The sequence below is a fragment of the Spinacia oleracea genome, chromosome 6 (assembly GCF_020520425.1).
Source record: "Spinacia oleracea cultivar Varoflay chromosome 6, BTI_SOV_V1, whole genome shotgun sequence".
Classification (NCBI taxonomy): domain Eukaryota; kingdom Viridiplantae; phylum Streptophyta; class Magnoliopsida; order Caryophyllales; family Amaranthaceae; genus Spinacia; species Spinacia oleracea.
The window spans coordinates 83,870,269-83,882,673 of NC_079492.1; the positions used below are offsets into that span (position 1 = coordinate 83,870,269).

General features: G+C 43.2%; 2 protein-coding genes across 2 annotated transcripts; both read left to right on the plus strand.

The window, feature by feature from the left end:
* Positions 1-8,008: 8,008 nt before the first annotated feature.
* Positions 8,009-8,530, plus strand: LOC110802206 (uncharacterized). The gene has a single exon (XM_022007644.2). It carries the CDS (start codon positions 8,009-8,011, stop codon positions 8,528-8,530), a length of 522 nt encoding a protein of 173 aa, XP_021863336.1.
* A 2,820-nt stretch (positions 8,531-11,350) lies between these two features.
* Positions 11,351-11,872, plus strand: LOC130463319 (uncharacterized). The gene has a single exon (XM_056832414.1). The coding sequence runs from the start codon at positions 11,351-11,353 to the stop codon at positions 11,870-11,872; it is 522 nt and encodes a 173-aa protein (XP_056688392.1).
* The last annotated feature ends 533 nt before the right edge of the window (positions 11,873-12,405 follow it).

The window sequence follows — 12,405 nt, forward strand, 5'->3', positions numbered from 1 at the left end:
CTTGTTTAGATTGATTTAAGGTACCTAGCATGATAGTTCAATTGTCCAAGGTATTATCTTTATTAGGCGTGATAGATCAATCAAATTAATGGTTTAACAATTTTATAAAAGGGTGACGAAAGCGATTAAATCATACGAAGGGACACATTACGACGCACCCTTGAGAGGTGTGTCACGGTTCTCAGAAAACTAACCACTTGGCTTTGCTATTGCTCCTTTTATTTAACGAATCTCGGGTTTCTGAGCAGTGTTCCAGTATTTAGGCTTAATTCATCAGCTACAAGGGACAGGATACGTTATGTGCGACTTTTGGGTCGATTGCGACAGAACGCGGGATCAATTTCGGAGCGTGAGGCTTAGGCTTAGGGTTGGAGTCAATACTCAGATTATGAATTGTGTGTCCTTTCTCGTCGATTATGAGCCTGTATTTATAGGGAAAAGTGGCGTAGAAAGATAGATTTTCAGGAATATGAATACGAAACGGATTAGGAAAAGAATCCGTCCCAGGTATTATCGGCGCCCAGCATTGGGCGTCAAAGATTCCGGCGCCCAGGGCTGGGCGTTGAAAATAGGATCTGGGCAGAATTCTTTGTCAGTTTGGACTCTAGAGTACGGAGTCCATTAAGATACTTAATCCGAGTTATTTGGTGCGTATCAATTTACGACAAAATGCATCAGGGCCCTTTACGAACTCTAGGTTCGTTATGAGTTTAATTAATACGTTAACTCTTTTATCGAATTGCGATAGGAATAGAATTCCTTTTACAATTTCTATTTCTTTTAGGATTTATGTTGGAGTGCAACACCTATTTCTGACAGGTTTCTATCTTTTTATTCTTACTACTTTTAGCAATTACCTTTTACGGCAGCTACTATTTTTAGCAGGTTTCTATAAATGGAAGCTTTGGATGAAATGAAAGGGTGATTTGAGATTCGTTATTTTATAGGAGATGTGTTGCCAAGTGGAGATTTATGTTCTCATCATCGAACCTTCCCTTTCGGGAATGGGGACAAAAGTAGGTGTCTACAATTTCATAATTTTAGGGCGAAAAATCAAAAATTTATTAATCAATTAATTTCCGATTAACATGGATTCAAATCTAGGTCATAAAAATTTAAAATTTAACATAAATTAACAATTTTTATGGTGGATTTTAATCATGGATATCTAATTAAATTATTAATTAATTATGAAAAACAAATCAATTCTAAATTATTCGAATTTAAACAAATTATCATAATTACAAATTAGGTTGTATAATTAACAAGTCTAGGCATTCATAATTGTTAAACATATACTGTAGGTCAATCAAAAACACAAGATTTATCAACAAGAATCGCAAATACTTTGTTGCGTGCCCTCCCTAGCTGCGCCCGAACCAAACAAGAACAAGTCTTTAGGACTCCAAGTGTCGTCCCTCCGTAGATAGTCCACAGCACGTCCGGATCCGCTTTAAGATTGACCAACTAGAATCGCCCTTAAGGTTCTAGGATTTTCGGCTAATATGGGTTGCAAGTGTTTGGCTGATTTTGTTCCAAAATCTTACCTTTGAATACTTCAATCCTCGATGTAAATATGTGACCCTAGGAACCTATTTATAGAGTTTATGGAAAGGAATTATAATCCTATTATAATACCAATTTAGTTTAATTAGAATCCTGTTAGGACTCTTATTAAATAAATCTATCTACTAGGATTAGGATTTAATCGTAGAACAAATTCTAATAGCCTTTGGATTTGTATTGCACACAACCGTACACGAGCACAAGCTCGAGCACCACCCGCGCAAGCCTTACGGCCTACGCGATTCTACACTTGCTCGCAGCCCAATGTCGCAGCCCAGATTTGCTCCGCGCGCGCCAAGGCCTTGCTGGGCCTTCGTCTGGCAGGCCTCGTCCGATGATAATTCGTACGATACGCTTCCGATTAAATTCTCGATTTCGGAATTCATTTCCGATACGAACAATATTTAATATTTCCGATTCCGGAATTATTTTCCGTTTCGAACAAATATTGAATATTTCCGTTTCCGGAATTATTTTCCGATTTCGATAATATTTCCGATTCTGACAATATTTCCGTTTCCGGGAATATTTTCGATTCCGGCAATATTTCCATTTCCAATAATATTTTCCGATACGTACCATGTTTCCGTTTCCGGCAACATCTACGACTTGGATAATATTTATATTTCCGATACGATCCATATTTTCGTTTCCGGTAATATCATCGTTTCCGGAGTATTCATTTCTTGCCTTTGACGATCTCAGCTCCCACTGAAACCAAGATCTGTCGATTCCGAATATCCATAGATGGAGTATTTAATGCCATTAAATACTTGATCCGTTTACGTACTATTTGTGTGACCCTACAGGTTCAGTCAAGAGTAAGCTGTGGATTAATATCACTAATTCCACTTGAACTGAAGCGGCCTCTAGCTAGGCATTCAGCTCACTTGATCTCACTGAATTATTAACTTGTTAATTAATACTGAACCGCATTTATTAGACTTAACATTAAATGCATTCTTGGACCAAGGGCATTATTTCCTTCATCTACTGCCACTCCTTTTACAACTCTTAATCACCCACTGCAACTCATTAACAAAGGGCTCTGGTCTTCTCTTGAACTGCAGCAAATCCAAAACTTTCTGCCAAACTCTATAGGAGAAGGTACATGAAAAGAATAGGTGATCTGCAGATTCAGTGCAAGTACTGCAGATAGGACAGCCATCAGCAGTAACAACTCCCCATTTCATCAATCTGTCAAGAGTAGGTAATCTCTTCCAGATAGCAACCCATAGAATGAACATGCTTTTAGGAGTTGCAGAATTGTTGCACATGAGCCTTCTCCAGGGAAGTTTTGGGTGAACACCACGCAATTTGCTGTACATCATTTTAATGGAGAAACAACCATTTTTCTCAACAGCTGACCAACCACCTACATTAGTAACTAGCTCCACACAACCAAAAATCTATCTAAGAGACCAAGACATAGTGAAAGAGCATTGAAAATCTGTTGATCTCCCTTTTATATAATACCCATCCACCCATCTTGATCAAAGCCTATCTTTTTTATGTGTAAGAGCCCAAAGAAGCTTACACACTGCTGCTTTATTCCAGATCTCCATATCCTTAATATTCCAGCCACCAGTACTTCTAGGCAGACAAATATTGGACCAAGAAACAAGAGCTTTCTTAGAACATTCAGTACTACCTGTCCATAAGAAAATTCTACAGAAACTCTGAATCTCCCTAATAACTTTCTTAGGCAACACAAATATCTGACACCAAAAGGGCTGCAAGCTAAGAAGAATTGTCTTAACTAACTGGAGCCTACCAGCATAGGACAGATACCTAACAGTCCAACTTTTATCTTTAACCAGAACTTTATCAACTAGAGGTTTACATTGAGGATAGGAAAGTTTCTTAGTAGATAAGGGAACTCCCCAATATCTAAAAGGAAACTCACCAGGGGGAATGTTGAAGGTGAGCATGATATGATGCTGTACTTTTGGACTCACACCACAAATATAAGCATTTCTCTTGTCCAAATTAGCCTCCAAAAGTGTGTCCAAATTAGCTCTCCGAAGAATGCACTTGTTTTGAATTGTTTTGCAGGTGGAGGTGACCATAGCATCGACTCCTTGGTGGGGACTCCTAAGAGGGTAAATTTTGGTGATCCTACAAACTATAAAGCATAAAAGTTTTTCAATGAGGAACCCGCATTCACGACCGTGGTCGCAGTATTTTCCCTCATATGTTTCCTTTACATAACTCACCTGGACCTACTGGTTCGGTAATTGATGACAACATCCTTGGTGCCCCCATAAGATGATTTATCATCATACTCCTCCCCTTATTTTCATATGTGCTTACTAGCTTGGGTTGTTTGATGGGGACATTGCATCAATCTAACTTGGGGATGATTACCACATATCTATTTACTGCTTTTTAGTGTAGTTTGATTAGATGTACTTAGTTATTTTTGCTGTGTTAGAAGGGTGAGACGAGTGAATTTTTCTACTTGAATGTTAAGTTGTGTGTAGATTTTTAATCCCAAGTGTGTAGAACGAAGAGAAAAAGTATGAGAGGCGAATTACAGGTCCGCCCGGTGGCATTGGGCAAGGAGGCCCGAGCGAGCGCGTGTGCATTTCATAATTCATGGAGGTGAAGAAGTCTAGGAACCATTGAAGCCCAGTGGCACTGGGCATCGGTGCCCGACCGGGCGCGTGTGCAAGAATCAAATTCATACTTATAACTTTTCAAGGGTCGAATTTGGGAGAAAAACATTGAAGTTGAGTACAATGTCGTAAAGTTTAAAAAAATCAAAAACAATTTCATTTTTTTTGCGCTCGTATCAACTGGTTTTGAACCAGACATTACACCTCGTTCCTCGTCTACTCTTACCCCTATTAGCCAATGAGGACATTGTGTGATTTATCTTTGGGAGGGGTGTTCACTCTTCGACTGTACATATGGTATGATCTCTCTTCTTCTCTACCTACACTCTATTTTTATCTTTATTTTATTTATTAGGGGGTGTTTTAATTTAGTTTTGGTATGTTATTGATATCTAGATTAGTTTATTGCTTTCAAAAAAATACAAAAATACGTGTTGGTTGATGAGATTAAGACAATTTCTTCCCTGTGCCCCTATTGATTCTAAATGTTTTGATAATTCAGGGTAATATGAAATATGAGTATTGTTGACTGGCTAACTTTGAAATGAGTTGTGGTTGCATTGAATTTTGATAGAGGTCAACTTAGTCCCACTTTTTAATAGGAGACTTGGATTATGATTGTTGTGAGGTTTTGAGCCTATAATTTCTACTCTTGAGTTCTTAATTACAGGTGTTACATTGATCTAAGTGTTTGATTTGTGACTGTTAGTATGTTTAGCACACTTGCACTTTGCGCATGATGAAAGGCTATTCTTTAAGTAGCCTCCAGATGAATATAGATACCTTTTTTTCCTGCTTTTTATTCCCATGTTTAGCCTTGACCGTTTTTTTTCATTTAATTCCACAAAAGTAACCCAATTTGCCCCGTTGGTTACTTGTCCCAAGTCTAGCTTGGGGGGAGCTATCATATGTAAGTAGTTATTCTTTTTTATTGGATGGTTTGCATTCTAGGCCATTGATACTCAAGGTTGTATTTATGGAAAGCGAATTCAGAACATGTATAATTGCTAGTTGGCAACCAAATCTTGTAGTTGTTGGTATCATATTTTCTCTTGTACATATTTAGTTGTTTCATTTTCGTCGTTAATTAAGTTCAAAAAATTGAAAAAAAAAATTATCAAAAAAAATAAGTATCTTACGTTTTTGGAAAATTTGATAATATAAATCCCACATTTGGCCGGTCCTCTCAAAACAATCCATTATTAATTAACTACAGAATAACCCAACTTATTTGATGTGGCCCAAAAGAATGCCACCTAGCTGTACCAAAAGCACATCAGCAGGCAAATCTCAAATTGTCTCATAAACCCGCATGCACACGCAGGGTTAAGACCTATAAGTGGGTCATGAGACCCACTTGCTCAGGAGGAGCCCATTCCGCTATTTCCCAAAAAGAAAGGCCCAAAAGCTTAAGAGGCCCACCAGGTCTAAATCAGGCCCCCAAAACTTAGCAGGACACGTGTCTTGATCTTGCAGAGCATCCAATCATGCAGGACCAGTTCTCAAGAAACCCTAGCACTATAAATAGTGCAGATCCCTAGGTAAAAGGGGGCGATCAATTCATTCCCACCAACCTCAAACTATTTTTGCTCTGCCTTCTCTCTACAAATTACTTCTCTCTCTAGCTTATACTTACTTAAGCATCGGAGGGAATATTCCTACGGGAATATTCTTGTTTTGCAGGTTGACAGAAGTTCGTGCCAGCTCATACTTGATACCTCCGAGGAACGCGTGACACGTCATCACCGTAAAAGATCCCACAACATTTGGTGCCGTCTGTGGGAAGGTATAGTATCATGGCCGAACCGCACTCTGGCAGAGAGTATACTGGTGAGGAAGAAGAGAGAAGGCCTCTCGAGAGGAGTCATCGCCATATATAAGAAGCCAAATGAATCGCAAATGCAGGAAGCACACCACGTCGGGTGCAGGAAGCTGAGGTGGTCGTAGAGGAAGAACCAATTGTGGAAGCGTCTCCGCCGGGTGGCCACCAAAGCCCCAGCGTCCGAGACGCCATGCTGGATGAGAATTTGGACTTGCCAGTCTAGGTGGGGTCGTTGCGCGAGATCTTAGCAGGATTCCAACAGCAAATGAATCAAACCTTTCGACAGCAAATGAGCACCACATTGCAAGATGAAATTCGGAAAAACATGCTAATTCATAGCACTGAGAGGACGACTCCACAGAGGCCCCTCAGCCTGGGCATCAATCGGATAAACAGAATGCCACTTAGATCCAATGTATGGAGAGATGGAGAAAGCTCCCGTCCGCAGGCTAGCCGTGGAATCAGCCCGGTGCCTGAGCGCTCGGGGATCTACCGCGGTCTCCCGACTTCTCTACCTCGAAGGGACCAAGTCACACGACCACCATCTAGGGGAAAACCACCAGCCGTCTTACGGCCCGCCTCGAGGCGTCAAGAATATTACGAAGCTCAGTCTGAACTATCATACACTGGGTCCACCCCTGTGATGGAAGATCCACCGTTTTACCCCTCTACTCGAGGACAGACCCAGATGACGCCCAACAGGGTAAGCCTACGTCCCCGCCTGCTCTCCAGCCGCCGTGAACCAACTTACCACATTAAGCAAGGCTTTAATAATCTGACGCTAAGGCACATGAGTACTCCCTTCTCCGAGGATATCAACGCCCCGAAAGAGCCCAAGGTAAAAACTCCTACCATTGAAGCCTATGACGGTACCACGGATCCCGATATGCACTTAGTTGCATACCGTCATCATATGTATGTTCAAGGAACCAATGAAGCCACTTGGTGCAAATATTTCCCAGCCACTCTCAAAGGAGTAGCGTCTAAGTGGTTTGAGTGATTGCCCCCAGGGTCAATTGCCTCTTTCAACGAACTTCAGACTCTGTTCTCCACTAAGTGCATGGCACACAAGGAAGAAAGGAAAACAAGTATGCACTTGGGACAAATTCAACAGGGGAAAGATGAGTCACTAAGAAGCTATGTGAAACGTTTCAACCTAGGGGCCGGACAGATCCCAGATTTTCCTGACGGCGTCTCCTTCGATAATTTTATCAGGGGACTGAAGAAGGGATCCTTTAAGTTTGACCTAGTCATGAAAAGTGTGCGGACTATGGCCGAAGTTTTGGATGAGGCCGAAGCATTTATCCATGCAACAGAGATATGCAGCGCGTCAAAAGATGGAAGGACTGGAGAAGCAACAGATTCCTTAGGGAAGAAAGACAAGATAGAAAGAAAAGCCCCACGAGTAAATGGTACTTGGGCACTCTCGAAAGAGCATGATAACAATTCTCCTGGACACAAGAGATAACGTCCACAGGAAAGGGAATACTTTGAGTATAACATAGATCTCCTCACAATACTGAAAGACGTCGGAACCAGGTTTGACCTTGAACAACCTTTCCCCATGAAGTCTCCTGCTTAGAGTCGAGACCCTAAGTTGTATTGCCAGTTCTATGAAGACATAGGGCATGAAAAAAAGAACTGTAGAAGCTTGAAGAGAGCTCTAGACGGCCTAGCCTCTAAAGGCAACCTCAAGAACTACTTACAAAGGAATGCTCACGGCTCTGGGAAAAACCAGTACAAAAAGAACAAGTCACCTGTCTCACCTACGAAGGGAAATCACAGCAAAGTGGGGTTTGTAGCCGTCATATCTGGGGGACCGGCCGCTGGAGGACCCACTATGAGGGGGCAGAAAGATTATGCTCGCCGCCTGGGGCAGGTAATGCTGTCAGGAAAGTCACCTCTAGACCCATTCCCACGGATCTAGATATGTGAGTCAGATGGTGGATGAATAGCTACTCCGCATGATGATCCTCTTGTGGTCGAGTTCAAAATATCCAATATGAGGGTAAAGCGCATCCTAATAGACACGGGGAGCTCGTCTGACATAATGAGTGTGGAATACCTCAACCGCCTAGCACATGACCCCAAAACCATGGATAGCATACACTATCCCATAATTGGTTTTGGAGGAAGCATTATACATCCTGTAGGCGTTATCACTTTGCAGGTTCGGATTGGGGATAGAGAAAATGGACGGAAGATGGAAGTGAACTTCCTAATTGTTAAGGACTTGACAGCATACTATGTCATCTTGGGACGACCCACCCTAAACAAGATTAAAGCAGTAGTCGTGACCCATCTGATGCTTTTGAAGTTTGTATGTGATGATGGGGCAATAGGAACCATACATGGAGACCAACAACAAGCAAGAGACTGTTACCTCACCACCCTCAACCCGTCAGCATGGAAGAAAGATTCAGCCGAAGCCAGAAGCAAAAGAAAGCATGAAGAAGAACCGCCAGCCGCTAATGAGAGTAAACCGGCCAAAGCAGAACCAGTCAAGATAGAGAAAAGTGGCTGAAAATAGAGTGTCATTAGGATAACTCATGTAACTTGAGCCTACAAAACGGCCTAACTATCGTACTAGAGCCTACAAAACGGCATGTAAATGCCCGCCTATGAAGTGCTGAATTTAGTTTTGCTACTTAGTAAATTAACGAATGTTTTCTTATTTGACGAATACAAGGCTCAATAAAAGCCCTTAAGACGCTAAGAGGTGGAGAAATCCACAAAGAAAAAACGGTGGCGTCACTATTTACCAAATGACTGACGACCCTAAAAGTACCATGTACTAACAAAACGCAAAAGACTCAACAAGAGTAGACACTCAATATGACGCCTCCTCCTTGGAAGGCGTCTCAAAAAGTCTAATCGGTTGATGGCCTGAGAAGTGGCCTAGATTAGCGCCCCAAATTAGGCTGATCACCTAAACACTGGGGTACCTGTCCATCAAATGGACCAAACAGAAAGTTCCTAAGAAATCAGTAATAAACTGAAATGGAATAAAAAACAAGTGCACAGGAGGCACAAAATATTCATACATGCGCACAAGGCGCAAACAAACCAAAACAAATAAATGCCAAAAGGCACCAAAGTTATTACAAGCGCCCACGGCGCCATCCAAACTGATTAAACAAAGGCCACCTAGGAATGAGGGGCGGTGGAGCTCCCGTCTTGAACGTCTTGGCCTTCGGGGGAATTCACTTCTTCCTCCTGCACGTCCTCATCTTCCCCCTCGCTGAAAAACTCAGGGGGATCCAGGCCAAGGCGTCTAGCCGTCGAGACGACCATCTGGTAGGAGATCCGACGTTTAAACCAGGAGAAGTCCTTCCCGTCCATAGACTGATCCCACGCCCGCTGAGCAATCTCCAAAATGGATTCTTCGCCAGACTTGAAAGAGCTAGCGGCCTCTCTGCGCACGGCCTCAATCTCGTCTTGGGTAGCCTTAAGCTTACCCTCCAAGGCGTCCACTTTGGAAGAGAAATTGGTTACCCGCTCCGAGACAGAGGAATACTCCTTTCTTAGCAAGGCCAACCTCTCCTCATGCTTCAGCAATTTCTTTTCATAGTTCTGGGCGTCCTCCTCAGCCTTCTTCAGAGCGTCAGTCTCGGACTTAATCTTCTTGTCCGTGTCCACATTGATCAATCTGGCTGTCCTCTCAGCATACTTCACATGATTCTCAATCTGGTCCTTATGCTTGAGCATCTCTTTATGCATATCAAAGCGGTAGTGCCTACTCTCGGCACAACGGATGAAGAGCTGCCGAGACCAAAATAGAGTTAGTAAAAAAAAATTAAAAACTATTCTTTTTATATAATAATAATAATAATATAATAAAGTTACTCACATCAAGTACGAGTGACTGAATAGACCCAAAGTACCCCAGGTCAATCCCGGGAAGCGACCTCACATATTCCTCAAGGATGGCAGCATAGACGTCCGAAAGGATCTTATCCTTTTCCTCTGAGCTGAAACCGCCTGACGGGGGGATGTTCGCCACTTCAGCACGTCGCATCCGTTTGAACATATCAGCTGAATCAATGTCAAAACGTCAAATACCATACAACAATACCAAGTTGTCATGACAACCTAAAGGTACAGAAACACTAACCACTCGACGGAGCCGGAGGAGGCATGGGAACGTCACCAGCAGGAGAATCTTCAGCCTCCTTGCCCTTACCCTTACTCTCCCTAGACGAAGTAGCAGCTCCAGCAGCATCAGCCTGGTCGGTCGCTACCTCGTCAACGGACGCCCTGGTCGCAGTATCCCCTTCGGTGCCCACCTGGGGAGAGGCTTCCCTGTGCTCAGGAGGAGGAGTGGACGCCTCAGAAAGGGGAAATTCTCCCCCAGTCGAAGGAGCAGACGGTTTCACCAGCGACGGCTTCGTTGCAGCGTCGGTGGTAATCAGCTTCTTAAAAAGGGCCGTTTAGGCTTGGGAGCCACAGTCGAAGCCGTAGGACGCTTCTTCGTAGCTGACGAAGTGGGCTCCTGAACAAGGCAACAGATAAACAACTAAGCCTAGACCTTGGAGGAATACAGAAGCCTATTAAAAGTAAACAAGAGCATACCTTGGCAACATCACCAGAGGCACCCTCGTCGGACTTCTTGGAGGAGTCCTTCTTCTTGGCCTCCACGGCCTTGAGAATGTCCTCAGTGTACACCTCGGACAACCAAGTAGGAACATCCACCAAACCCTTGTCTTCGGCGGATAAACGATCCATGGCAGAATCTACACAAAACCGAGAGAGTTAGTAGAAGAAAAAGAACAAGGCTTTGATAAAAGTCTATGAGAAACTACCTCTACTCAAATAGGGGCAAAGACCGACGACCGCGAGGAAAACTATGTTGGTGAACTGACCCACATGGGGAAGCCAAGCATTAGGCACCCATGCATGACTCTTTGAAGATAGCCGATACACCTCGGCCTGAAACAAGGGCTTTATAAGCCTCCAGTCTCTTGACAAAAGGCGGGGGAAGGCGTCACCCCTAGACAAATAGAGGGGACGCTGGTTCCACCTAGAAAGACGCCTTGAAAGGGAGAGGTCCTCCATTCGGATAACAGACCACTTCTTCCTCCACCAAACCCAGCTAGAGGTCTTACCTACAATCGTCTTATATCCCCGACGGCTATAGAGGGTGAACCATCCATGGGGAGAGCGAGAAGAAGGGGAAATATCTACGAGGGGGCAGAAAGATTATGCTCGCCGCCTGGGGCAGGTAATGCTGTCAGGAAAGTCACCTCTAGACCCATTCCCACGGATCTAGATATGTGAGTCAGATGGTGGATGAATAGCTACTCCGCATGATGATCCTCTTGTGGTCGAGTTCAAAATATCCAATATGAGGGTAAAGCGCATCCTAATAGACACGGGGAGCTCGTCTGACATAATGAGCGTGGAATACCTCAACCGCCTAGCACATGACCCCAAAACCATGGATAGCATACACTATCCCATCATTGGTTTTGGAGGAAGCATTATACATCCTGTAGGCGTCATCACTTTGCAGGTTCGGATTGGGGATAGAGAAAATGGACGGAAGATGGAAGTGAACTTCCTAATTGTTAAGGACTTGACAGCATACTATGTCATCTTGGGACGACCCACCCTAAACAAGATTAAAGCAGTAGTCGTGACCCATCTAATGCTTTTGAAGTTTGTATGTGATGATGGGGCAATAGGAACCATACATGGAGACCAACAACAAGCAAGAGACTGTTACCTCACCACCCTCAACCCGTCAGCATGGAAGAAAGATTCAGCCGAAGCCAGAAGCAAAAGAAAGCATGAAGAAGAACCGCCAGCCGCTAATGAGAGTAAACCGGCCAAAGCAGAACCAGTCAAGATAGAGAAAAGTGGCTGAAAATAGAGTGTCATTAGGATAACTCATGTAACTTGAGCCTACAAAACGGCCTAACTATCGTACTAGAGCCTACAAAACGGCATGTAAATGCCCGCCTATGAAGTGTTGAATTTAGTTTTGCTACTTAGTAAATTAACGAATGTTTTCTTATTTGACGAATACAAGGCTCAATAAAAGCCCTTAAGACGCTAAGAGGTGGAGAAATCCACAAAGAAAAAACGGTGGCGTCACTATTTACCAAATGACTGACGACCCTAAAAGTACCATGTACTAACAAAACGCAAAAGACTCAACAAGAGTAGACACTCAATATGACGCCTCCTCCTTGGAAGGCGTCTCAAAAAGTCTAATCGGTTGATGGCCTGAGAAGTGGCCTAGATTAGCGCCCCAAATTAGGCTGATCACCTAAACACTGGGGTACCTGTCCATCAAATGGACCAAACAGAAAGTTCCTAAGAAATCAGTAATAAACTGAAATGGAATAAAAAACAAGTGCACAGGAGGCACAAAATATTCATACATGCGCACAAGGC

Coding starts and splice junctions, on each gene's coding strand:
- LOC110802206 (XM_022007644.2), top strand. CDS start 8,009: ATGAGGGTAAAGCGCATCCTAATAGACACGGGGAGCTCGTCTGACATA.
- LOC130463319 (XM_056832414.1), top strand. CDS start 11,351: ATGAGGGTAAAGCGCATCCTAATAGACACGGGGAGCTCGTCTGACATA.